Here is a 26,550-nt window from a genome sequence, read left to right on the forward strand (position 1 = left end):
ACTCCAGGCGCTTCCCTGTCCGGTTCCGCCTCCGCCTTCCTTGAGGGAAGCGGCTCGACCGGGCATGCGTGGGAGAGTAGCGGCTCAGGCCAGTGCCTGCTTGACTTCGCAGGACTACCTCCTCCGGTCCCGCCCACACGCGCCGACTGACGCGCTCAGACAGCAGGGCCGGCGCTGATCAGAGACGGGGAAGGAAAGGGTGATTCTCCTCACACGATGTCACCGCCACAGTCACCGGACCCAGGGCGATGAGGGCGGACTTTACCAGGCGGCCAGTACACTCGGTGACGCCTCGCCAGGCACACAATTTTAGCCCCAATCCAGTCAATCTGACTACTCCTTGACAAGGGGCTACCCCAGGTAACGGGGAGTTGGGGGAAGAAAGGTTTGATTAAAATGTCTGATGACTCCTCTTTTGCTCACAGTCCCCTTGGCTACCGATGGAAGTATCCAGGAGTCCCTTTCCTCAAACTCTGCACTAGAGCCTCTTTCCTCACTGGTCAGGGGGCTTCCCACAGGTACAACCTCCCTCACCCACGCCTTTCGCTGGGACCAGATGAGTACAGGTGCCCAGGGTCTTCAGGATCCCCTACAGGCAGGGTCAGGACAACGACTAGAAGGGTGGTGAACCAGTAAGGAGCGTCCCTACAATGGGAGGTCAACCCTCTGATGATCCTATCCCCGTCTTATACTCCAGCCTTAACTCCAGCCAGCTTACACTGCAAGACAAGACAAAATGGCTGACCAACATTCCGCCTTATATAGGCTGACCCTCAGAGGTCCAGAAGGGACCAGAAGGTTCTGGAATGCCCTACTCTATTCTATGGGACAGGTTCCAGGTATGACAGTTGTGACAGTTGGTAGCCACCATTTTATGACTCCAAGGAAATTCCTGTCAGGAAAGGCCTCTAGGCCTGAGGTGAAAAACTATGAGGGCGAAAGAGCACCTATCCCCTAGACCAACACCTTGAAAAATCTAGTGGACACAAAAATGAATAAGGGTATGAGGGGCAAAAAGGGAACAAAATAAATAATAAATTGGAGGGACTACGCAAAGGGCCAGACAGGTCTAACACATCAGATTTGTCTGATGGCAAATCATCTGGCCGGCGTTCAGAACGTTCGTGCAGACAGTCTCAGTCGGCAGTTCTCTGCCGATCACGAGTGGAGGCTCCATCCAGAGGTAGTTTGCGACATCTTTCAGATGTGGGGGACTCCTCGGGTGGACCTGTTCGCCACTTACGAGAATGCTCACTGCCTGTCATTCTGCAGTCTCCAGTATCCGATGCAAGGAGCCTTGGGGGACGCGTTTCAGTTGAGTTGGAACTCACAACTCCTTTACGCGTTTCCTCCCATACCATTGATTCCTCGGGTTCTGAGGAAAATTCGCCAAGACCGGGCCCAAGTCATATTGATCGCCCCGGATTGGCCAAGAAGGGTGTGGTATTCAGACCTTCTCCACCTCTCCTCTCACCCGCCGCTCCGTCTCCCTCACAGGGCAGACCTCCTCTCTCAGATGGAGGGGCAGGTTCTACACCCCCACCTCCAGACCTTACACCTTCATGCCTGGAGATTGAACAGGGCAACCTTATTTCTTTTTCTCTCCCTCACGATGTGGTGGATGTCATTTTGTCAGCCAGGCGTGACTCCACTAAGTCCATCTATTCTTATAGGTGGTCTAAATTTGTTGCTTGGTGCAGGGAGAAGTCTATAGACCATTTGAGGGCCCATTTATCTGATGTGCTCCAGTTTGCCCTTTCTCTGGCTCAGCAGGGGCTTGCTGTTGCCACGGTGAAGGGTTATCTTTCTGCGCTGTCGGCCAAATCCGAGGCTTGGAACAATTTGGCTAATGCTGCACAATCCAAGGACAGTGCCCTATTCTGGCTCGCAGTTAATGCACCATTTTTCAATGAAGTCAATAAAGCAAGGGTAGGGGTTGCTATCAGCGAAAATTCCTGGATCGACTTTTTCTCAGAAGTCTATAATCCGGATGGGATTTTAAAGTTAGCTGATATAGAGGATATGGACAAAAAGGCATTCCGGACCTTTCGCCAAGTTAATTTGGGTATCTCAATTGGTGAAATGTCCGCTGCTATTGAGCAGAGTGGGGGAGGCAAAGCCCCAGGTTTAGACGGGGTTCCTATCGATATTTTTAAATACTCAGTTGAGCTATGGTCCCCCATTTTGAAGAGAGTTCTGGACGCAAGTTGTGAGCGGGGGTTTGTCAAGACCTGGTCTGATTCTATTATTATTCCCATCTTCAAGAAGGGAGATAGGGAGAGTCCCTCTTGTTATCGCCCTATCTCTCTTCTTGACTCTTTTATGAAGATTACAGGGAGGGTTGTCCTGAACCGGTTACTATCTTGGGTAGAAGAAACAGGAGTGTTGTCCCCGGTTCAGTACGGCTTCCGTGAGGGGATGGGCACCGTTGAACAGGTCCTGAACTTTACACTTCTACAAGGGAAATATGTTCAGGCTAAGGCTGGCAAACTTTATGCAGCATTCGTTGACCTGAGTGCTGCTTTCGATTGCGTTAAGCATGATCGTTTGTGGAAGGTGTTGGAGGAACTTAAAGTGGAGGAGGCCATAATTTCTTTTTTAAGGCAACTTTATGCTGGGGCAAGGGCCAGAGTGAGATTTGGAGCGGGAGGAGAGTGCACCAATCCCTTCCACGTGAAGCGTGGAGTGAGGCAAGGGTGCGTTCTCGCGCCTCTTCTTTTTAACTTATACACCAATGACTTAGAGGATGTCTTGGTGTCTAAAGTTATTGACTCACCTAGAATTAATTTTAAACAAGTGGTGTCCCTATTATATGCGGATGATGCCGTCATCATGGCTAGGACAGAGAGAGGTCTGCAGACAGCCCTAGATGCCTATATTAATTTCATGGACTCTAGGGGTCTGAAACTGAATGTGCAAAAGACTTTCGTGATGACGTGCGCCAGGGGTAAATCCAAAACCTGTAAGTTGTTTGCGGGCGGGGAGAAAGTGCAGGCAACCAAATCCTTTTCGTACTTAGGAGTAGTTCTTGAAGGTGGGGGGCATTGGGGTCCGGCCATTAGGAGTAGGACTTTGTCCTTTAAAAAAGCGACTGCAGCACTTATGGCTTTTTCGCAAAAGATGGGCAAAAGACCCCCTGAAATTTTACTTAAAATATATATGGCCAAATGTGTTAGTACGGCCATATATGGTGCTGGTGTCTGGGGCATCCAAGACACCAGGGAAATACAAACAGTAGAACATGTTTTTTTAAGGTTTATTTTAGCTGTACCTTCCAGTTTATCTGTGTATAATTGTCACGTTGAGCTGGGTGTTCGTCATATCAGTGATCTGATAGCGATGCAACCACTGTTACTTTGGCACAGGGTTTGGACTGCAGTTGACTTGGAGCTGAACAGAGAGTTTATCCGCGATGTTATGGCCCTGGATAAATCAAACAAAATAGCATGGCTATCCTATATTCAAAAGTTTTGCCAAGATATGGGGAAACCCGAGTTCTTTACCGCACCAGAGGGGCTATGTAAGATCACGAGGAAAGATCTAAAGAATAATTGCTGGTACCATCTGGAATCCCTGCGGCTCGGGGTTGAGCTCAATAAGGGCTCGGTTGTGCGGCACCAAATGTCGCTAGTATCTGTTAACATGCAACCCTACTTGAATTGGTGCACCAAGGGGTTTGATAGGTTTTTACTTACAAGGTTTAGATTCGATATCTTCTTTCGCCTTGTTTCATTTCCAAAAACTAATGATTGGACCAAAATGCTTTGTAAGTGCCCATGTGATGGGGTGGCCGAACAATCAACCCTTCATGTGATTTGCTTTTGTGGATTTTACTGTAAAGAGAGAGCCCGATGGATTAAACCTCTTCTGAAAAATAGCGGAACATGGTACCAGTGCCGCCCAGCTTTACTGTATCTTCAATTATTACATGATGAATTGTGTGTGGCCACTATGGCCGGTTTTCTAAAAAGTGTATTCAGAAAAAGGAAAAGTTTAATGTGTTCTTAAATTTACTGTACCTATAGTTAGTCCTTAAACGTAATGATATATACGTGACATGCTTTGTTTTTCTATGCACATTATGTATTGATTATTTTTTGTGTTGCTGCTTTTATGATTTTAAAATGTTGCTAAAATCGAATAAAGCTTTCCTCCTCCACTTGAGAAGGTGTCACCTCCAACATTGTTAAGAGAACCAAGTGTTAGAATTAGCCCAATTTCCTATTTCAGCTCTTATTTGAAAAGTAAAAATATGGTTGTCTTAACCAGTCTTCCATCATCAAAAATTGCTAACAATGGAAGTTCTGAAATGTTCTCTTGTTTAATGTCTGATTGGGTTGTAAACCCCATTGTGACATCATTCACTAGATGACTCGTTTAAAGCTTATGAGGACAGGATGAGAAAGTTCAGGTACAGGAGAGAAAGACCGTTCCTAATAGTTCCAAAAACCTGTTGCTCCTGTTACATTCCCCACTTTGGCTCAGTGTGAAATGGGTGAAACCGGAGGCTGGGAGTAGTTTGGGTCCCGTTTTACCAGAGGAGCTAAAGTGACTAAAATCTTTTAGCAGTTGTGAGATTGAAAGACCTTATGAAATCAGGTGACTGGTCAGCTGAGTTCACTTTTAAGGACATCTTTTTCAAAACTATCTGTAGGCTCTACAGTTCTTTTAGAAGTTTGAAGGAACATAAGCCTTGCTAGTGGTCCTGACTTTAAAAGTAAAAATTCTCTGCTGTTGTGCATGTACATTTTCATTTCTAATTAGCTCTCACTGGATGGGTCAAGCATTTGTTTTGTCTTCATACTGTTAAAATATGTTTGCATTTTCCCTCCACTTTTGTGATAAGATTTTGTACTTGATATTTTTTTCTACTATGTGATTACAGGGAGATATTTTCAGGTGATTGATTTTTTCATGATCCTACTAAGTTGGTGCTAAGCTGAAACAGGACTAATCCATCATTTCAGTTTTAATCGTCAACTGTTCACCAAAGAGAAAGAAGTGGGTAGGGTTTCAAGTTGAAAGTTAGAGAGGTGCACCCCCATGATTATTCTTCATAGTCTTGCATTTGTTTCTTCCTACTGATTCCAGGAAATTACATTTTAAACTGCTTTCAGGTATTCATATATAATGGCGGGTGCTATATTAAGATACGAAGAAAGAAAAAGCATAATATTCTCCCTTTCTTTAATGGATTTTAACACTTTCTTATACAATTTCATTCTGACTTTAAGGGAACTACTAATATTAATCTATGTTGCTTCATTTTAGTTGTTAGAGAATTTCAAGAATATGAAGAGCCTGGAGATGTTTTTCCACCATCTCCACAGAGAAGGAATCCTTCATCGCAAGAAGGCAGAGAAGACAGCGTCATTTTGCCTCTGGGGGAAGATACGCTTACGCACAACCTTGGCATTCCTGTAGTAGTAGTTTGCACAAAGGTTTGTTTACGTTTGCAAAATTTGACCCATTTCAATTCTGTTTGCGCTTCGTTTATTATTGACTATTCTGTACTGATGTCCCATCTCTTCTTGCCAAACATTCTGAAATTTAATCATTTGCATGATGGCTATAAAACCCCTGTTGTAGATACCTGTAACAGTGAGACAGTCAGAATGATTATATTTTTCCACAGAAATTATGCCTCATTTGTTTAAGAAATTTGGTTTTGCTGAAGTAGGAAAAACTTTGGACAGCCTGTATTAAATTTTCCAAATCGCAATTCAAATTAATTTAGATTATGTAGCCTAGAAGCGTTGATTACTAAATACCAGATTTTTTTTATGCCAATGTCCACGTATTGAGTAACTTAATCATTTTGCTACTTTTAAAATGTTATTGGTTATTTTTGTTTTTCTTAACAGGCTTTGGAAAATCAATGGCTGTGATACTCAAAGGCTCCGCCTTGAAAGTTTTAAATTTGTACAATAAGAATTGCACATCTGCATATAGCATACATTGACACTTGCAGGAAGAAAAAGGAAATGCTTTTGTATTTTTAAACTTTTATTTACTTTTCGCATAGAGGAAAATATATTTTTCTAGACCCCATACATATTGGGGCTGTTCCCTCCACATTCCCACTGTGGGTACAGGCTTAATCCTACTCTTGACAGACTGAACCTTTGACTATACACATGTTGGAAGTGTGCATGGCAAAGGTATGTGAATAATCCCAAACTTGTGGGTTTCACTTGCTTTTGTAGTGGCCCCTGGGTGCCCACAGCCACCACCTATGACCATACTTACTCTCACAGAAAATCTATGCATGATTTTAAGTGTGAACGTAGGAAAGGACCTCTTTTTGTATGAGCAAGCACGCCCCCCCAGCACTTAATTGTGCCACCACTGCAGTAACGAGGTGAAAATGCAACACTAGGCCTGCAACTGCAGCTTAGTCGGGCAGGTATCAAACTGCCAACTCGACATGGCAAAATAAACACATTTGCCTGACCAAATCCTTCCTTTTTATTATTAAGTCCACCCCTAGGGAAGGTCTTTATAATCCACCAGGCAGGGTACTTAATACTAACCAGCATTGGCATTGCCAATAGGTCTCGCCTTTGGGACCTTATAAGTGTTTATCCTCTGTGCAACAACATTAACTGTTGCATGGCTATTGTGCTGCATAGCTAAATACTTATGAGGTCCCAAAGGTAAAACCTATTGGCGATGCCAATGCTTGTTTTAATCCTAGTCTCCCTTTACCGCTTCCATCACCTGAAGTCTAAATTTACCCTCGCCTCCTTTAACCTCTATGCAATTCATAACCATAAAATTGGCCTTCCCGCCCATTACTACTACCCTCTAAACTCAGCCTTACCTCCTCTATCAATCCCAGACAAATAGAAAGAAAAAAAAGCACTCATGTCATTTAGAAGGCATGCACTTGCATGGTGCACACACATACAAAATGATGCAGGCAGCTCCATTATACGCTTTTTCCATTCTTCTTTAGCTATGGTGTATAAGTTGAGGCCTAGATTTTGTCCCGGAGTTGTCACTTAATTGGCACAACTCCAAAGCAATATCGAATGTGTTAAATATTATAATCAGCTCAAATGTATTCATGATAGACCTACTAAACGTGTGAGGTCTTAAGATCTGAAGTCACTTCTTGTGATATCACCTCCTGTGAGATCAGGCGTTGTGATGCCACAACTGCATATTACACAACGACAAACTCAATTTGCCTTCTCCGTCAAGAAACGTAAAACATGTATTTCAAAATGTTGTGCGAGGAAAAGCAAAAATAGAGCGCCATGCAGCGGTTATTTCAGCAGCAAGTCGTTTTAATTAAAATAAGCTCACACAGCAATAAAAGGCCACATTTGTATGCTGGGTCCCGACTGTGCGCTCCTTACTGAACACGTATTAATTATACAATGCGCATTACCGGTTTCACGTACAACAAATGTGTGGAGACTTCTGCACCAAGGTTCACAGACTCAAATTGTCAACGACATGTGTCCACAAGTCTGACCAAAGTAAGGGTCTGAGAGGTGAAACTGTCCCAATATCGGTTCCCGTCACGTTTCTGGCATTTTTATTGACATCTGGAACGTGCTATTCGTAAAAATATCTTAATTTAAAGGCCAAATATTGAAGTCTAGCCTCTTCAAAACGGGAGTCTCATTTGGCAGAGATCAAAGATGGGCCAGGTGTGTGAAGCAGAATGAGTTATACGAATGAGAAGACCCCATTGGTGGCTTTACTTAAAGAGGAAAATACATGGGCAAGACTTCTCGTTCAAAAGATCACAAAAAAAACACAGCGAGCGCTGACACCAGTGAATAGGAGGGTAATCAAACAAGCCCGGGAGTGGAGCGTGTGTGCACAGTTTGCTCATTTTCAAGGAACTACACTCGTGCTTGTGATGCGCCCCTGCTCGCTCCCGCAAGGTGAATGCCGCCACAAGCACGAGTGTGCTTGAAAATGAGCAGAGCGACGGCTAAAGGCGCTCCTATGCCGCGCATGTGCGCTGCGTAGGCGAGACCTAAACAGGGCATGTTTCTTTTGTGTTTTACATTACCCAACAGTGAAAACACATAATTACTGTTTTTACTGTAGCAAGCCCAGTGGTCCTTTTGGCTAACATGGAATTTCACTAGCAATCACACTTCCATTTGGGACCCCCAAAGATATTACTCCAAGGTATAAAATGATTCATTACTTTAAATCCAACGCATTGCAAAGATTTTAATTGAAAGGTGACATTAGAAAGTCACCACTTTGTTGGCCAAACCTCTGGTAACATTTCCTGACTATCTGCAACAGTTGTCACTGGAGACAACATGCAGCCTCTCTGCTAGGAAGGGTCAAGCGCGCTCAGGAACAGGGAACAAAGAGAATTGTTCAAGGGAGGCGGTGTGACCTCATTCAGCAGGATAAATACCAGGAGTTGGCCACAGCCTCACGTAAGCAAATGACGATCCCCCCTTTGCCTCCTGCTCCTTTGTGCATGCAGATAGGTTGGCATCTTGTCCAGATGGGTAAAATCAGATGCAGGATCGGTTTTCCTGGAGGAGTGCCTCATTATGCTGGGTACACTCACCCCTCCCCCCGCACGCATGCGCACACATGCAAGACAAACGCATCACCCCCTGAGGCCAGAGGCACCAGCCTGGGCCCTGGAACACTCAGCACATCTCTGTGACATCTCTTGCATCTTTAGCATTTCAACATCATCGGTATCCTGCATCTCCAGCATCAAGACCACTTCTTCACTGGACTGCGTTAAAAATAAAGATGTCCAATGAGAACCCTAAGACTGCTGAACGCTACAGATAACTGTCCCCCTGGATCGGAGTGGTCCCTTTGACTGGCTCTCACCCCATTGTAGCTAGTCGAAGGAAGTTCCAACAGGTGATTTAGCCTGTTAGCTACAAACCACTTGCAACGATGTAGTGCATCTAAATATGAAATTAAATTAATTTTCCTTAAATTTGATAAATCACACATCTGCTTCCTCATGTTAGTTTTGTCATTTTGATGTCTATTTAAAACAAAAAATACACTCTATTTTTATATATCGGTGTTGGAATTTTATTGTGTTGTGTTTCTTACTAATTTGTTGGTACTTATAAATGTTGTGCACTAGTTCCTGACTGCTCTATACCACAGCTACCCAGGACTGAGATAAGGGTTTCATTAAAGAAGCCTAACTGGACCTTCTAAAGATTGTGACATTAGTACAAGATGTGATCTCACAATAATTCACTTTACTGCACTTAGTAAATCCAAATAATTTTTTGTGCTGCTAAGAGTTTGCACTCGTATCTTAGTGTGACTTAGTGCCAGATTCACATATGTATATGCGGATCAGTTAGAGAGCAGTGAAAACTGACTGTTGTACACCATGCTCTTGCAATTGTCATGTACCTTATCAGGTATCTCACCACCTGCCCCCCTCTCCCCCCCCCCACCATTACCACGAACAAGTAGGGTTTGCAGTTAGTCCAAAACAGATACACACTCCCCTGTACCATTGATTTCTTAGATGATAATAATAATAATAATAATGAACAATATTTATAAAGCGCACTGCAACCCTACGGGCATCCTGGCGCTGGTCAGCGACATAATAGAGGGTCGACATGCAGTCCTGAGAGTTCCCGACTACCCCTCACAGAGAGGCATATTATATCCTGGGGAATAGCCAGGTCTTAATTTTCTTACGGAACATCATCCGGCCTTGCGTTCTCCTTATTTCTAAGGGGAGGCTGTTCCAGAGGCGCACTGCTGCTACGCTGAAGGCTCTTCCTCCCAGGGTCACCCTTCTCACTTTAGGCACTCTCACGCAGTTTGTAGTCGCAGACTGGAGATTCCGGGTGGGTTTCTACCATTGAAATCCGGTTTCTGGCTATCAGCCGTCATCAGCCTGGATAGCTTGACTCCAGTGGTGTGGAGAGCATGGGACTCACGTCTGAGCATGCCCATTCCACTCGGGGCGACAAAGGCAAAAACAACAGGTGATGGACAGAATGCAGAACATTGTCATACATTCACCACAGTACAGAGATCTGGGCCTAAATCCATCGTTTTTTTGCACTCCACACCACCCCAGGTCAGACATGGCCATATGAAAATCAGCCTTGACCCTGTGCCTCATGGGAACAGTCCAGCCCGAACTGCCAAGCCATGTCTTTCCTGGACCGGAATCAAGCATCCAAGGACCGGTTTCTGGCTATCAGCCGTCATCAGCCTGGATAGCTTGAATCTAGTGGTGTGGAGAGCATGGGACTCACGTCTGAGCATACCCATCCCACTCGGGGCGACAAAGGCATAAACAACAGGTGATGGACAGAATGCAGAACATTGTCATACATTCACCCCAGTACAGAGATCAGGGCCTAAATCCATCGTTTTTTTGCACTCCACACCACCCCAGGTCAGACCACGGATTATGGAGAAGCATGTTCCCACCAATTTGTTGACATGGGTCTCTAGATTGAGATTCTCATTAAAACTGACTCCCAGATTGCGTACCGTATCTACTGGGGTCATTGTACCATCTGAAGACAGGGGCCAAAAATCTATTGGCAGGCTACGGGCAATCCCCCCCCCCCATCCTACATTGTAGGATCTCAGTTTTTCCACTGTTAAACTGGAGAGAGTTTGCCTTCAACCACTTTTCTCATTTCATGCATACAATCATGAAAGCCCTCCAATGATTCCGCCTGGTCCCCCTCCAGAGATATCAGCAATTGTGTATCATCAGCGTAATTAATCACACTGATGTTATATGCCTTGATGATACCCAGCAAGGGTTGCATATACACATTAAACAGGATAGGGCTAATTGCCGACCCCTGCGGTACCCCATAAGGAACTTCCACCATATCTGACTGGTACGGAGGAAGTGCCACTGCCTGTTTCCTATCCGACAGATAGGACTGCAGCCACCTGAGTGCTACTCCCTTGACTCCAAAGGACCTCAGTCTAGAGAGCAGTATTACATGGTCCACCGTATCAAATGTGGCGGACAGGTCCAACAGGATTAAGATTGCCGACTGGCCCCTGTCCAACCGCATCCTAAGGTCATCCAACACCACCACCAGAGCTGATTCTGTCCCATGACCTGGGCGAAACCCAAACTGTTCCCCTTCTAATATGTTATTTGTCTCCAAATATTGGAACAGGGTCCTACTAACCCAACGTTCCAGGATCTTAACTGGATAAGGTAGAAGGGAGATTGGTCGGTAGTTCTTGTAGCTGCTTGGGTCAAGGGTGTAGGTTTCTTCAAGAGCGGGGTGATAATAGCTTGCTTCCATTCCACTGGCACAATCCCTGTGTCAATAGACTGGCAGCAAAGCTGTTGTAAAATAGGAAAAAACTCTGTCCCAAACTCTTTCATCAGCCTATGAGGCAGTGGATCCAAAGGGGAGCCAGAGGAGACACCGAGGGCCACTCTAGTGAACTCCTCCTCCGATGGAATTGGGAATTTATCCAGGGAAATTTCAGGACCAGCTATCTCAGAGGTGCTCTCCTCATTTATTCCTATGGCCCCCCTGTTTGGGTCCCTGAGGGAGGTTGAGGTTGTTCCTTCATGCTTTCCACAATTTTAATTATTTTGTCTGGGAAAAAGCACACCAGACCAGCACACAATTCCAGTGAGGGTTTAATTTTATCATAGTACACTCTGGATTAGTCAAGTCTGGGGAGCTCTAGCGAACTGCTGTATTTTTGGGACGACCTATTGCCCTTGCCTTTCTGGAGATTCGCCTGCTGCCTGTTGTCTCTCCCGCCGCCGCCGCCTAGTAAACATCAAAGGCGCGGCCGCCGAGCGGGGAGACTGCATTGACCAGAACCACCTGCATTAAGGAACACGCCCCCCTACGCGTCCGGTGACGCTTAAATCCAAGCCTGACCTCCGGGGGAGCGGGAGCTCTAGCGAACAGCTGTATTTTTGGGACGACCTATTGCCCTTGCCTTTCTGGAGATTCGCCTGCTGCCTGTTGTCTCCCCCGCCACCGCCGCCTAGTAAACATCAAAGGCGCGGCCGCCGAGCAGGGAGATAGCATTGACCAGAACCACCTGCATTTAATTTAATTTAATTTAATTGTGGGTTTATATAGCGCTAGAATCAACTCCCGGAGGAGTATCTCCGCGCTTCGACCGCTGGGGAACCCGTCCTGGCTCACCCTGAGAGATGGTCCCTAATGGGTATCTCTAAGGTGCGACCAAGCATCCCCGGCGGTCTGGGGGGCCGTTGTGAAGATGAGGCAAGCTAATGCCCAGAGTTGCCGAGTGTGGTCCCTGACTGGAGTAGGCACCGAGGCGAGAATTATCGAGCCCCCTGACCCTGGTCCACGACCCTGCCGCGTCGGGAATCGAACCCTGGTCCCGGGCCGTCCTCTGCTTACGGGTCTGCCGCCTCTAACCAGTGAGCCACACCACTCCACATTGAGGAACACGCCCCCCCTACGCGTACGGTGACGCTTAAATCCATGCCTGACCTCCCGCGTCGCGGGACGCGCAGGCGAAACCCGGGCAAAGGGCGGGCCCTCTGTGGCCCTCAGAGGCCTGAGACCTGAGGAGACTGGACTGGGCCATAGACCCTGGATCTCAAACCCAAGCCACGGACATCAGATCTGTAAGCACACCCAAATTTTTTCTGTCCCTTTGGTAATCTATGTTTGGGACCTTTACTGTCGACCAGTCGCCACTCTGCAATTCATTCAATACGGGATTCTTGTTTGTTATTTCTTTTGTTTCCCTTGTTATTTCTGCTAAGGGAAATGACTACTCAAGAAACTAGAAGTATGGCTGCGGCGGGAGGCAAAAGGTTGACTGGCACATTGGACGATTTTATTATACGCACTAATTCCCTAATTGATCAAGGAATTGTACTAATGGAAAGAAGACCTTGTACTAGCAAAAAGGTCATCCTTGGGCCATATTGCTTCGGCACGCACCCCTGATAGCACCTTAAGTACAATCAATCCCTTGCAGACCCATGCTGAGGTCCCCAATACTATCTGTAACCAGCCAGATTTTCAAGACCTATTGTCCCTCGATCCCCCGGCCCCTTCAGAAACTAGTTCGGTAGTTTCATTAGTAGACACCCAAGTTGAGAGTAGTAATAGCCAAAAGAGGGGGAAACGGGAGGGGGCCATTCCCAAATGTAAGCGTACTAATAACATCACCTCTGGAGCCAGGAAAGCTAACTTAGCAAAGGGAGGGAGTTCTAGTGATAACATCAGTGTTAGGGGTAGCATAGAGGAATCAATTGGACAAACAACAACTGGGACGGAAGAGGATCGATCTGTAACTCTACACTATCCCCGGAGCATCTTTGATGGTACCATTCTGGATAATACCTTGGCTGACATCCTTGCAGATAGCACCATAGCCGATAGTACAGGAGCCATAGAAGCAAAGGATGATCTTATAGTTTTTACTCTAACAAAACTTATCAAAACCCTACACACTCCTTTAGAAGTAATGCTTCACGGCATAGAAAAACAGCTCGAGGAACTACACAAGCTCATAAGATCCCAGAATACTAATCATGCCAAAAGGGCAATTCATGCAACTGTTCCAGCTAGCAAAACCCAGGCAATGAACAAATGTCCAGCAGTGGTAATAAAAACAACACCCAAGATCCCCCTGCCGAATCTCCCTAACCCTGAGTGCAACAAAACATGTGCCAAACCCCCTGTAGCATTTGAGTCCACCAATCGAACAAAATCAGATGGCCCTATTATCCCCGCTTTAATTCCTGACATAGTCCACCACGATAAAACCCAGAAGCGTCGAAATACTAACTTACCGCCAGATGCCAGTCCTTATGTGATAGTTTTGACAGGGGTTCCGGAATTGGCCACCTCCACTACAGAACCCTTTTAGGCACTTAAAAGCAAGGTATGCCACTGGCTAGACAACAATCATCCTCTACCACTAAATATCTATAGTAATATCTTAATGGTTGAGAGAGTCCCCTGGGTGGGACATAACTGGAAAAGAATACAGGGAGATTGTGTAGTAGTAACCTTTGAGGACCCCCGTACTGTGGAGCAGATCTGCTTGGGAGCCTCCCGAAACAATGGTACTACGATTATGGCCAGACGTCTGTCTTACTTCTACATGCCTGTGGAGCAGCCAGATAATGGATGGAGTTGGATGAGGGATATAAACCAGGTTAGGGGAGGGAGGAGGCGTGAGGTACACAGGGACTTGAATCTTCATAGCTGGGGACGGGGTGATGATGAGGGTTGGAATTTAATACACCGAAGAGCTGGGAGGATCCACCAAGGTGGCAATCAGTACAGTGGAGAATGGTTTGGCCCACAGTTCACCCCCCCCCCCCCCTTATCCCCTGTTATAACCGGTACGGCGAACTGGAAGCTGTCGACTGACTCCCGGCACAGGAAAAGGTATCTCTGGCCTTCCCTGTTCCATCTCCTGCATTAGACAAAACGGTTAGAAGTCGATCTAGGTCTCCAGAACGTTTTGACAACCTACCTTTTATATTGTCTCCCTCGTTATGTGGGGATAATAATTTTAATGCCCAGTGCTTAAATTTCACCATGCGTTCGATGATTGATGAGGACCACTCTGCCCTGACAGGCATTGGCAAATGCGGACAAAAGAATCTCACAGTACTTGACAACCCATCCCATTCAGATCCAACTGATGGTAGTGGCAAAGACCCTGTTTTAATACATGCTAATGGCCAAAATAGCTATCTGAATATCATCTCTTGGAACATAGCTGGCCTGGGGAAAAAAATATTACTTCCCGACTGGAATGATTTAATTGAAAAATAGGACCTGTGCATTTTTCAAGAAACTTGCTGCCTTGAACCTGTGTACAAGTCTGGTTATTCCACCTTTTACGTTCCAGCCACCTCTTCTGGAAGGAGTCGCCCGTCGGCGGCCTGTTAATTTGGGTCAGCATTTCTTTAAACTGTAAAATAACTCACCATTCTAGTACCTCTTCTGATATGATGAGGCTAATGATCCGGGTTCCTCAAGCCGCAGTGATTCTGGAGCTTTTTAATATATATGCCAGAGGCCTGAAAGGGGGGGAGCAAATCATCAACTATCTCCTTGCTAGCAGACTCACTCCATTCTTGCCCCCCAGACTCTTTGCCCATAATTGCCGGCGATTTTAATTGCACTTTTGAACCGCTGGCAGTTGATGGCACAGTAGGTTTCTCAGATGAGGACGCGAGATGGGGAATTCCACAACTGACGACTGTGCCAATTAAAAAATGGACAACTAAATGCCTTGGTAATGGAACATGCACTGGTTGCTGTGAACGGGCGCACGCCATCTGATTTTGCGGGTGCTTGCACCTATAACAGGGTCACTTGCCCCAGCAGAATAGACTACATCTTGGTCGACAGGAGACTGTGGAGATATGTGTCAGATATGATAGTCATCCCATCTATCCATAGTGACCATAACCCCCTATCTCTTAGCTTGTGGAACTTCATCACTGAGGGGAAGCCCCTGCCCACTAATAGATCAACGCTGGCGACCAGAGAAATTGCACCTTCAAACTGCAAAAGATTCATTAAATGGCAAAAATTTGCCATTAATGAACAAAAGACCAGCACCCTGGGGGAGATCGCAAGAGCTCAAACGGAGAAGCTCTCTGCAGTCTGTATTTACGATCTAGGTCTTGCCCAGGCTGATGTGGTCTATGTGGAGACAATTGACAGGATGGCTGCTCTCTTTCTTGACTCTCGCGGGTCAAGTCAATCGAAGAGTAGGAAATCCACAGCCAAGTGGTACAATCAAGAATGTAGAGGAGCCAAATCTAAATTGATAAGGGCCATCAAAACCCGTGATGCAGCCGAGGTTCGCTTAGCTCGAGCCGCGTACAGGCAAACACTATTGGCGGCAAAGAGGGCTTGGGATGACTCCCATTGGGAAGAGTTGAAGCAGGCTAGCCAGTCCAAAAATGGCGAGCGGTTTTGGGCTTTAGTTAGAAGAGCAAACGATGGTGATACCGAGCCATTACCCAATCATATTACGGATAGGGACTGGTTTGAACATTTCAGGAGGCTGTATGAAGGGCCAGGGGTACTTGATAGCAGCGAGCCCTCTGTATACTATACACCCCACCTCTGTCCGCCACTGCGATCCCCATTGATCTCATAGGACAAATAGAGGTTGAGTCAGCTATTAATAAAATTGTTCAAGGCAAGGCACCAGGCCAGGATGGCATCCCTGGCGATCTGTTCCGTGCCAGCCCCAAGCAGTGGGCCAAGTTCTTCTCCCTCTTGATCAACGCCCTTCTCCTTGGTTCCCCAGTCCCAAGCTCATGGAATGGGGCTGAGGTGATCCCCATTTATAAGAAGGGGCCAAGGGGTGACCCTGCCAACTATCGTCCAATCAGCTTGATCGGTGCTGGTCAGAAGGTGGTTGGCAGGGTTCTTTTGGAAAGAATCCTCTCCTGGGCGGAGGAGAATAACATCATCTCCCAATTCCAGGCAGGCTTCAGGGCTTGCACAGGCACCATCGACCAGGCATTTAGGCTGGTACTACTCCATTGGAAGACAGTATCCTTTGGTAAAGGCGGCCTGTACCTGGCCTTTATTGACCTGAAGACGGCGTTCGATCTGGTCCCCCGAGAGCGCCTGTGGGTGGTTTTGCAGGAGATGGGGTTTCCATTGCCCATACTGAACCTGTTGGCCCGCATGCACGACGGAACGTATGCATGCATCCGGTGGGGCACTCAGGAGCAGAAAACTGCTAAAATCCCGGTAAACAGAGGTGTCCGCCAAGGATGCGTCCTGGCGCCGACCCTCTTTTCTCTGTTTGTAAACGGGGTTGTCTCCTTTCTATTTGACATCGACGCTGATGCCCCCAGCTTGGCTGGTGTTAAAGTCCCCGCTATGCTTTTTGCTGACGACACGCTAATGGTTTCTAAGACGCCCATGGGGCTCCAAAAGCTTTTGGATCGGTTTTGTGTCTTCTGCAACTTAAGGGGCTTGGTTATTAACACCTCCAAAACAAAGCTCCTCTACTTTAACCCCAGTAGGAAAGCAAATCGCACGCTCACACTTAATGAGGAGCCACTAGAGCGTGTTAAATTGTTTGACTACTTAGGGATTAGGATATCCGATCAACTCAAATGGAACCCACATATTGAAAAAATGGCCCTAAACCATAAACGTGTTGTGGGCGTTATCGGTAGGGAGCATAGATCCTCATTATCCAGACCCATAGCTCCTGCACTGGAGATCTATTCCGCTAAAGCTATAGTCAGCGCACTGTACGGAGCGGAGCTCTGGGGCTTTAATAATGTTGATTCCCTTGTCGTGGCTGAAAGTAATTTCTTTAGGGAGCTCCTGTCCCTACCTAGGGGCACGCCTAACAAACCTCTTCAACATGACCTTGGCCGCAGATCTATTAAAGACCTTATAATCCTGCGTCCGCTTCTCTTCTGGGCTCGTCTGTGGCTCACACCGGAGCTAGTTAGCTACGCAGACGGCCTTAGAGAAGTTATGAATATGCCGGTGTCTCATAAAATTGTTTGGTTATCAAAGGTTAAGGAGCTGCTAACAGCTATTGGTTTTAGTGCTGCATGGGAGACCGGTGCATCGGTTTCTAAACTGGAGGTCAAGCGAGCATATTGGTCGTGGGTCGATGCCCAAGATGCTAGAGCTGAAAATCTGGGTAGACTCAGACGAGTTTCGTCTGCACAAGACAGTACACTCTCTTGAACCTTACATGGACTTTATCAGAAAACCCAAAGACAGGGCCTTATACATCCAGTTTAGATTGGGAACCCTACCGGTTCGAGAACGCACTTCCAAGTGAAAACCCCCTCACCAAACACTTGCCACTTGCCCGTTCTGTAACGCTGCACTAGAAACTATTCCACACCTTTTTTTCGTTTGCAGCGTCTATAACAAACCCCGATCGAAATGGCAAAAACCTGTTTGTCGGCAGCTTGAGACTAGGAGCCATGTCTCTGCCTTAAGAATCCTACGGACTGTTCCTAACATTACATTGGCCTGTCGGGCAGCAAAATTCCTCAGCTGGGCATGGGTGATTAGACTTAAAGGCCTATGACAAATTTCACGAGGTGATTTTTTTATTTTTAAAATTATGCTCAAAGCTGTAAATGGTTTAATGTCTTTTTATCCTCGTCTTTTAACTATTTATGAAGCGGTTTTTTTTAACCAAAAATGTATTGTATTCTAATTGTTATGTGCTTTTAAGATATTTTCTATATCTAAATAAAGCTTTGATTGATAGTCAATTCTTTTACTATCTTAAAAATATCCTTAAATTTGTTGGAGCTCTTTAATATGATAGATGCAAAAAACTCTGTCTTGGCAGTGGATATTTCTAATTTATATTTTATGATTAGACACCTCCAGCTAGATCGATCTTCCTCCGAGAAATTCTTCCTCCACTGTTTCTCTGCCTTTTTACATGAGAGCTTGAGACTCCTCAATCTCTCAGTGAACCAGGGGGCAGATGGATTTCCTTTTTTCTTAATGGCTTTAACTGGAGCGACCTGATCCAGTTCCTTAATCAAGTGATCATAAAAAGCTGTGTAGTTCTCTGTAATCTGTTTTCCAGGGTCAAACAGGGCCTACATGTGAAACACAGAACCATCCGCCTCCGCTTTCCTTTTAAGAAGGTGCTTCCAGTCACGACCAAAGAGCGTTCTCATTCTCCTGTCCCCAGGTCTTATTCCGTCCAGACTTTGAATGCTGAACAGGATGAGGTGGTGGTCTGTCCACCCTATAGGCATAATTGCTCCCATACTGACAAGGCCCTCTTCTGCAAAAATCAGATCTAGAGTATGGTTGCCCTTGTGCGTGGGTTCCTCCACCCATTGCTTCATGCCCAGATTAGCGCAGGATTGAATTATATTGTGATAGGCTGTGTCCATACTGCCATTTCCCCATAGATTAAAGTCCCCTAGTACTATTTACCGAGTGTGCGTAAGCGCCATATTGTTTGACATTAATCAGTTCTTGTTGTTGATGTGCATTCAATGCACCTGGAGGTCTATAACAAATCACACCAGATGTAGTCTGGCCTGCGTCATCCCTGGCTGAAAAGCCCAAAAGCTCTACACAGTGTATTTCATCTATGTCCAATAAAGTGAAATTCATCCCTTCTCTAAAAATAATTCCTGGTTCACCTCCCCTGCCACTAGTCCTGGGCCTATGCTGGGCCTTTTATCTCGGTGGACTTGCTGGCTCTAGTTCCAGCTCCATTCCTGCCATGATCCAAGTCTCTGTTAAAAACAGAGCATCGAGGTTATAGGTCTCTATTAGCAGATGAATTTCAGTTGCGTGTCTAGGGAGTGACCTAACATTAAGCAGGCCACATTCAAGGGCTCTTTTCCTCCTATTCTTAACTGGCTTCATCATCCCGGTATTTACAGCACTATCTATATTATCCTTCTTTGGAATATAGATTGGCGTATCATCTCTAGGGGGCCCTCTCTGCCATATTGCCCAATTCATGAGCAGGCAGCTGGCTCTGATGGTCTGTGATCCTAGGGAGTGGAACCGTGCATGCAGGACATATGCTTACCCTCTCCCTGGAGGGATAATTGGGCAGGACTCGTGGACACAGAGCCTCTCCCTTCTGCGGGTCCATTCCCATAAGCATATCTCTCGAATAACGTAGAGATGCTGATTTTTCTATGGAAGAAGATCCAGGGGGACTGGCCCTGTGCCCGGCTCGTGCGCGGAGGGGCGCAGACAGGCTCGCCGCCGGCGCGTCTGCATTGCTCCCGCGCCATGGCCCCCTTAAGTACACGTATCCGGGCAGCTAGACCGCCGACCAAGATGGCGGCTAGCCGATGAACCGGAAGTGGGGACTTCCCTCCAACGTTCGGGGCGCCCTCCACAACAATCAGCCCAAGTGGCTGCGGTAGACCGGGGCGTCTCGAGCAGGTATTCGTATTTAAAAAGCAGGTATTTCAAGATTAAAGAATTATCATAATTAGCCCCAGATTTCGAGATTAAAATTTATCACAATTAGCCCCAAAGTACAGAGTACAAGTGCACACAAATAACGGTGACAGATTAAAAAACGCTCAAAAAAGCAGGCGCCCCTTGCATGTATTAACCAGAGCTCGTTCTGAAGCTCGGTTTAAATACCCTATGTACTGGGAGGCTCCGGACAGCTAGACCGCCGACCAAGATGGCGGCTAGCCGACGAACCGGAAGTGAGGACTTCCCTCCAACGTTCGGGGCGCCCTCCACAACAATCAGCCCAAGTGGCTGCGGTGGACCGGGGCATCTCGAGCAGGAATTATCACAATTAGCCCCAGATTTCGAGATTAAAATTTATCCCAATTAGCCCCAGAGTACAGAGTACAAGTTCACACAAATAACGGTGACAGATTAAAAAACGCTCAAAAAAGCAGGCGCCCCTTGCCAAAGCCTCAATTACACCATCCCACTATAATAAGCAATCACTAAAATCCTATTCCCTCGGAAAAGAAAAGGCATCTCTGTAGAATAGTTTTGATACTCTTAGGTCCCAAGCATAAATTCAGACCAGGTTCGAGGCATGTGGGCTGCTGAATTCATATCTATAGCATAGATCGCCGCCTAGTGTTGGGTCAGGATGATTGCACATTGTTGTCCTGGAAGAGTCTTCGAAGTATCACGAGATAGGTGGCTCCTCCCCTGGACTACAGTGCGCATGGGCATCGACTCCATCCCCAGATTGTTTTTTTCCGCCATTGGGTTTGGATGCATATTTGATCACTCCAGTTCGGAATCGATAGAAACTTTCTTTTCGGCCCAAAGGCCTTTCCTATAGCGTCGGTATTGTCTTGCGTTCGGCGCCACCGCTCTGTTCCGGCTCAGTTCCCGAGTCGGACATCCAGAGGAGTCGCGTGGCTCTTCGGTGCTCGAGGCCCAGTCAACGCAACCAGCCTTATTCGACGACACATCATGGAACGGAGCCCGTTCAAAAGATGCTCCGTGTGCAACTCGAAGTATCCCCACATCGATGTCCACCCGGTGTGCAACAAGTGCCTGTCGCCGGATCACGATGAAGCCAACTGTATGGCTTGTTCTCGTTTTCGCTCCAAGAAGACGATTCGACTTCGGCGCGCCAGGAGGCCCAGCAGACGGCCTCTGACCCGGTGAACATTTTCGAGGGAGAAGAAGCAGACGAGCAGGAAGATCGAGAGCCGATTTCACCTCCAGCGGCAGAGATCGACTCCAACTACGACGCAGACGTCGAAATGCTCGATACAGAAGACGTCGTCGACGAGGTAGGAGACGACAATGAGGCCTATGGGGCCACGGAAGATAGCTCAGGCGAAGAGCTATGCCCCGTTCGGACAATAGCTAAGGCTCAGGTCGAGGGATCGCCACATGGCCTTACCCAAGATCTTGCACCTAGATCCACGGTCTCGCCTCCGGGCCCGGCTACGGACACTTCTACGGAGCCGCCATTAGTCAAATCGAAACCGAAAGTAAAAGCTTCGGTCTCGACAAAACCGAAAGTGATAGAGGCGCCGTCTAAGCAAAAAGTGACTGTCGCCTTGGTCGGCTCCACGTCTTCAGACCTGTCGGTGCAGACGAAGCCGAAGAAGGTTGTCGAACCGGTGAAGTCGCTCAAGGGCATCGAGCCGAAGACTGGGGCACCGAAACCGCTTGTCAAGGCCGCCAACCCGAAGCCGTCGGCGCCGAAGGCCGTCGACGCAGACAAAGGACTCGGAGCTCCAAAAGCTGTCGATCTTGCACGTCGGCCGGACAAGGCCAAAAGTAATGTTGCCCTCGAGTCTGCACATGGTGGTGGCTCGAAAGCACCTGTTGGGTCGACGAAACCGTCCGCACCCTTCACGAAGCAGGTGTCGGACTCGTTGCAGCGCATCAAGGACAAGGCTTCCGCGGTCGATCCGAAGGATACTTCCACCCCGAAGCCTGCCGCCAAACCGCAAAAGTCAGCGGCGTTGATTCAGTTCACGCTGCCGCCAAAAGTGGCGCCAAAGGCATTCGCGCCCAGGACGATCGTCGAGGCGTCCATGAAGGTGTCCACGGGACCGAAGCCTCCCCCTGCGGCTGTAGGCACAAAGCATCGACAACCCCTACTGGAGGAGCAACAATTTATCGACGCCGACACCGGTAAACTTTCCATTTACAAGCGAAAGATCACACCGGCACAGCCTATGAAGTCCTACACAATTCCTTTAAAGAAGAAAAAGGCTTCCACAGATTCCCCAGTTCTTGTTGAACTAATTAATCCACGGGCTCAGGACACTGCTCCAACCTCGCCCACTTACTCGGATGTGGAGGCTGGGGAAGGTGACTATGATGAATACAGCTACCCTGCCGACACTGATCCTGAAGATCACCATGACACATGGGCAGATTCTGCGGACCCAGGGGATCCGCAAACTGCCCCGGACACTCAAGTGTATACTGTCAAGACCTCCCCTACTGAGGATTCTGCGGCATTTAATGCGCTTATTGAGAGGGCAGATAAAAATCATGATGTCCAGCTCCATGCTGACCCTATTGAAGTGGACTTTCTGTTTGATACCTTTTCCACCTCTGAAAAGACTGTCAAGGCTCTGCCAATGCTGAAGGGTGTCTTGAAACATGCTGCAGACATTTTTAAAGAACCCACACGTGCCAGGGTTATAAACCCCAGAATTGAAAAAAAGTACAAGCCGGCACCTGGCGACCCTACCTACATCAAAGGCCAGTTGCCGTTGGACTCCCTAGTTGTTTCTAATGCCTGGAAGAGGGCAAATTCACAAACTACTGGTGATGCTCCTCCCCCTGACAAGGAATCTAAGGTGCTAGAAGCATCTGGGAAGAGGGTGGCGGCTCAAGCAGCCAATATCTGGCATATTTTTAACACGCAGGCACTCTTGGCCAGATATGACAGGGCACATTATGATACACTTGAAACCCTGTTACAACACTTGCTAGATGAGTATAAGGAGGCAGCAGAGATGCTCATTCAAGAAGGGAAACTGATCTCAAATGCTTCCATTAAGTGTGCAGTGGACGCAGCGGACACCGCGGCCAGGGCCATTAACACAAGTGTAATGTTGCGGCGTCAGGCCTGGCTCAGAATCTCCGGGTTCAAGCCGGGGATACAAACCACCATCCTAAATCAGCCTGTAAACCCTGATCACCTATTTGGACCTGAGGTGGACACCACCCTGGAAAAAATCAAGAAAGACACCGAGACTGCAAAGTCTATGGGGGCTCTCCAGTCTCAGCAGTTCAGGGGTAGTACTTTTCGTCGCTCAAGCAATAGAGGTGTTTCCAGAGGCCAGATGTCCCAGCAAACACAGTACACTAAAAGTGGTGCACAAACCTCATACAACAAACAGAGTAGAGATGGCTATCGCGTAAGCAGCGCCAAGGGCAGAGGTTGTGGAAACAACAACTCCCAATCCTCTGCCGCAAACAAACAGTGACGCCTTGTCACTGCCCCCCGACCATACAACACCTGTCGGGGGGAGACTCCAACAGTTCCTGCCAGTCTGGAAATCCATCACCACAGACAGGTGGGTCAGAAAGCTTATCCAGTACGGTTATTGTCTGGAGTTAACGTCCACTCCACCCAACATTCCCCCAAAACACCGTCCTATGTCAACAGAGCATTTGCACTTATTGCAGAAAGAGGTGCTCGTCATGCTGCAAAAAGGGGCAATCGAGCTCGTACCAGTGGAGCAAAGAGGCTCGGGAGTGTACTCTCTGTACTTCTTGATCCCAAAGAAAGACGGGTCCCTACGACCCATACTGGACCTCAGGCCCCTAAACCAGTACATTCTCTCAGAACACTTTCATATGCTCACGCTGCAGCAGGTTCTTCCGTTGCTCAATCAAGGGGATTTCCTCGCAACATTAGATCTAAAAGATGCATATTTTCACATTCCACTACATCCGTCACACAGAAAATACCTCCGATTCACCATTCAGAATCAGCATTACCAATTCAAAGTCCTCCCTTTCGGAGTGACCACAGCGCCCAGGGTGTTCACAGAGTGCCTGGCGACAGTGGCTGCGCACCTCAGGAGACAAAACGTTCACGTCTACCCTTATCTAGACGACTGGCTTGTCCAAGCAAAGTCGGCCCAGCAGTGCGCTGCCAACATGTCCCACACCATTCAGCTTCTTCACGATCTGGGATTCACACTGAATTATCCAAAGTCACACCTTCAGCCATCCCATGTGCGGCAGTGTCTGGGTGCGACGATAGATACTCTGGCGGCCACAGCGCAGCCAAATTCTGTGAGGATCGACAGCATTCAATTGCTAATACAGAAATTCAGGCCGCAACACTCGCTTCCAGCACGAGTGTTCATGCAGTTGATAGGCATGATGGCCTCCTGCATCTTCATAGTCCCGCACGCGAGACTACATATGCGTCCGCTTCAGGAGTGCTTGGCACGTCAGTGGAATCAGGCTCACGGACAGTTAAAAGACCTAGTGTTGGTGACCGGTCGGGTATACAACTCTCTGCATTGGTGGAATCCACACAACCTTTGCAAGGGCCGACCGTTCCAGGAGCCTGTTCCACAGATCATCCTAACGACGGACGCTTCTCTCCAGGGTTGGGGAGCTCATGTACTCCACTACACAGTGCAGGGACTATGGACAACGCAGCAAAAGAAGATGCACATCAACCACCTAGAGCTGATGGCAATCTTCATGGCAATGAAGGCATTCAAGGTACATCTGTGCTACAAAGTCGTGTTGATCCGGACGGACAACATGACAGCCATGTACTACATTCAGAAGCAAGGAGGTACACACTCTCCACAGTTGTCTCATCTGGCTCAGAGCATGTGGAAGTGGGCCATTCAGAGGAACATCTTCCTCATGGCGGAACACCTCCCATGCAAAGACAATCAGATGGCGGATCTGCTCAGCAGGTACAGCCACCAAATGCACGAGTGGGAGATACATCCATCAGTACTCCACCCGTACTTCCAGCAGTGGGGTCATCCAGAGATGGACCTGTTCGCCACAAGGGAAAACGCCAAATGCCAAAGCTTTGCCGCCAGGTTCCCGCACCCACAGTCGCAGGGCAATGCGATATGGATGAACTGGTCAGGCAGATTTGCGTACGCTTTTCCCCAAGCACCTCTAATACCGCTGGTGGCACGAAAGCTAAAGCAACACTCGATGACGCTCATCCTGGTTGCTCCAACGTGGGCACGCCAACCATGGTACACCACGTTTCTAGAACTTTCCGTGGTACGGCATCAAAGGCTGCACCTCACACCCAGACTTTTGACGCAGAGCCATGGCGACATTCAGCACCCAGATCCGCAACTGCTCAACCTGGCGATCTGGCTCCTGAGGTCTTAGAGTTTGGCTACCTCAACTTGCCTCCTGACTGCATGGATATCATACGGGAGGCAAGAAAGCCCACCACCAGAGCATGCTACACAGCAAAATGGAAGCGGTTTGTCATTTATTGCGTAGACCACGACATTGACCCGCTTGACGCGTCCACGCACAACATCATTTGTTATCTGTTACATCTTTACAAATGCAATCTGGCATATGCTTCCATTCGAATATATTTATCCGCCATAGCGGCTTATCTCCAAAACAGGCAGCATCTCTCCCTTTTCAGAGTGCCTGCCATTAAAGCTTTTCTAGAGGGGCTCAAACGAGTCATTCCTCCCAGGACTCCACCTGCTCCTGAATGGAATCTTAATGTGGTCCTCACCCGACTGATGGGTCCACCTTTTGAGCCTCTACATTCATGCGAGATTCAGTTCTTAACATGGAAAATGGCTTTCCTGATAGCCATTACGTCACTGCGACGTGTTAGTGAGCTCCAGGCGCTCACTGTACAAGAGCCATTCATACAAATTCACTCCAACCGGGTGGTGCTGCGCACTAACCCTAAATTTCTTCCAAAGGTGGTTTCACAGTTCCATGTCAATCAGACTATTGGAACTGCCTGTGTTCTTCCAAAATCCTGTGACAGTGGCAGAAAGAATGCTCCACACTCTTGACGTCAAAAGGGCTTTGATGTACTACATTGATAGGACCAAAGATTTTAGGAAGACGAAACAACTCTTTGTTGCCTTTTCCGCACAACACAAGGGCAACCCCATTTCCAAAGCAGGTATAGCCAGGTGGATCGTTAAGTGTATTCAAATATGTTATCAAAAGGCTAAGCACACTTTAATGATCCCCCCCCAAGAGCCCACTCCACCCGCAAGTTGGGGGCCTCCATGGCTTTCCTTGGAAATATCCCCTTAGAAGACATTTGTAGAGCAGCCACATGGTCTACCCCACACACATTTACGAAACACTACTGTGTAGATGTGCACTCCAAGAAGCTGTAGGGAAGGCTGTTCGAAAAACACTTTTTCAAACGTCTGCAGCTGGCACAGGCGGCCGCCGCTAATGGAGGGACTGCTATATATTCTATGCTATAGATATGAATTCAGCAGCCCACATGCCTCGAACTGAATATGCTACTTACCAGTATGCATCTGTTCTTGGCATGTAGGGCTGCTGACATTCATATCGCCCACCTTCCTCCCCGGCGGCTGCAGAATTTACACTTACTCTTAGCATGGTCATCGCTCACACTGTTACACTCCATCATCGC

At 47.5% G+C, this 26,550-nt stretch overlaps 1 protein-coding gene across 1 annotated transcript in view; it reads left to right on the forward strand.

The window, feature by feature from the left end:
* DYNC1LI1 (dynein cytoplasmic 1 light intermediate chain 1) overlaps positions 1–26,550 on the forward strand; it is a 528,072-nt gene that overhangs the window by 171,287 nt on the left and 330,235 nt on the right. Inside the window, exon 5 of the mRNA XM_078663930.1 lies at positions 5,272–5,441. Coding sequence (XP_078520056.1) covers positions 5,272–5,441 — 170 coding nt within the window. The remainder of the gene's footprint in view (positions 1–5,271; positions 5,442–26,550) is intronic.

The sequence above is a fragment of the Lissotriton helveticus genome, chromosome 10, assembly GCF_964261635.1.
Source record: "Lissotriton helveticus chromosome 10, aLisHel1.1, whole genome shotgun sequence".
NCBI classification, from domain to species: domain Eukaryota; kingdom Metazoa; phylum Chordata; class Amphibia; order Caudata; family Salamandridae; genus Lissotriton; species Lissotriton helveticus.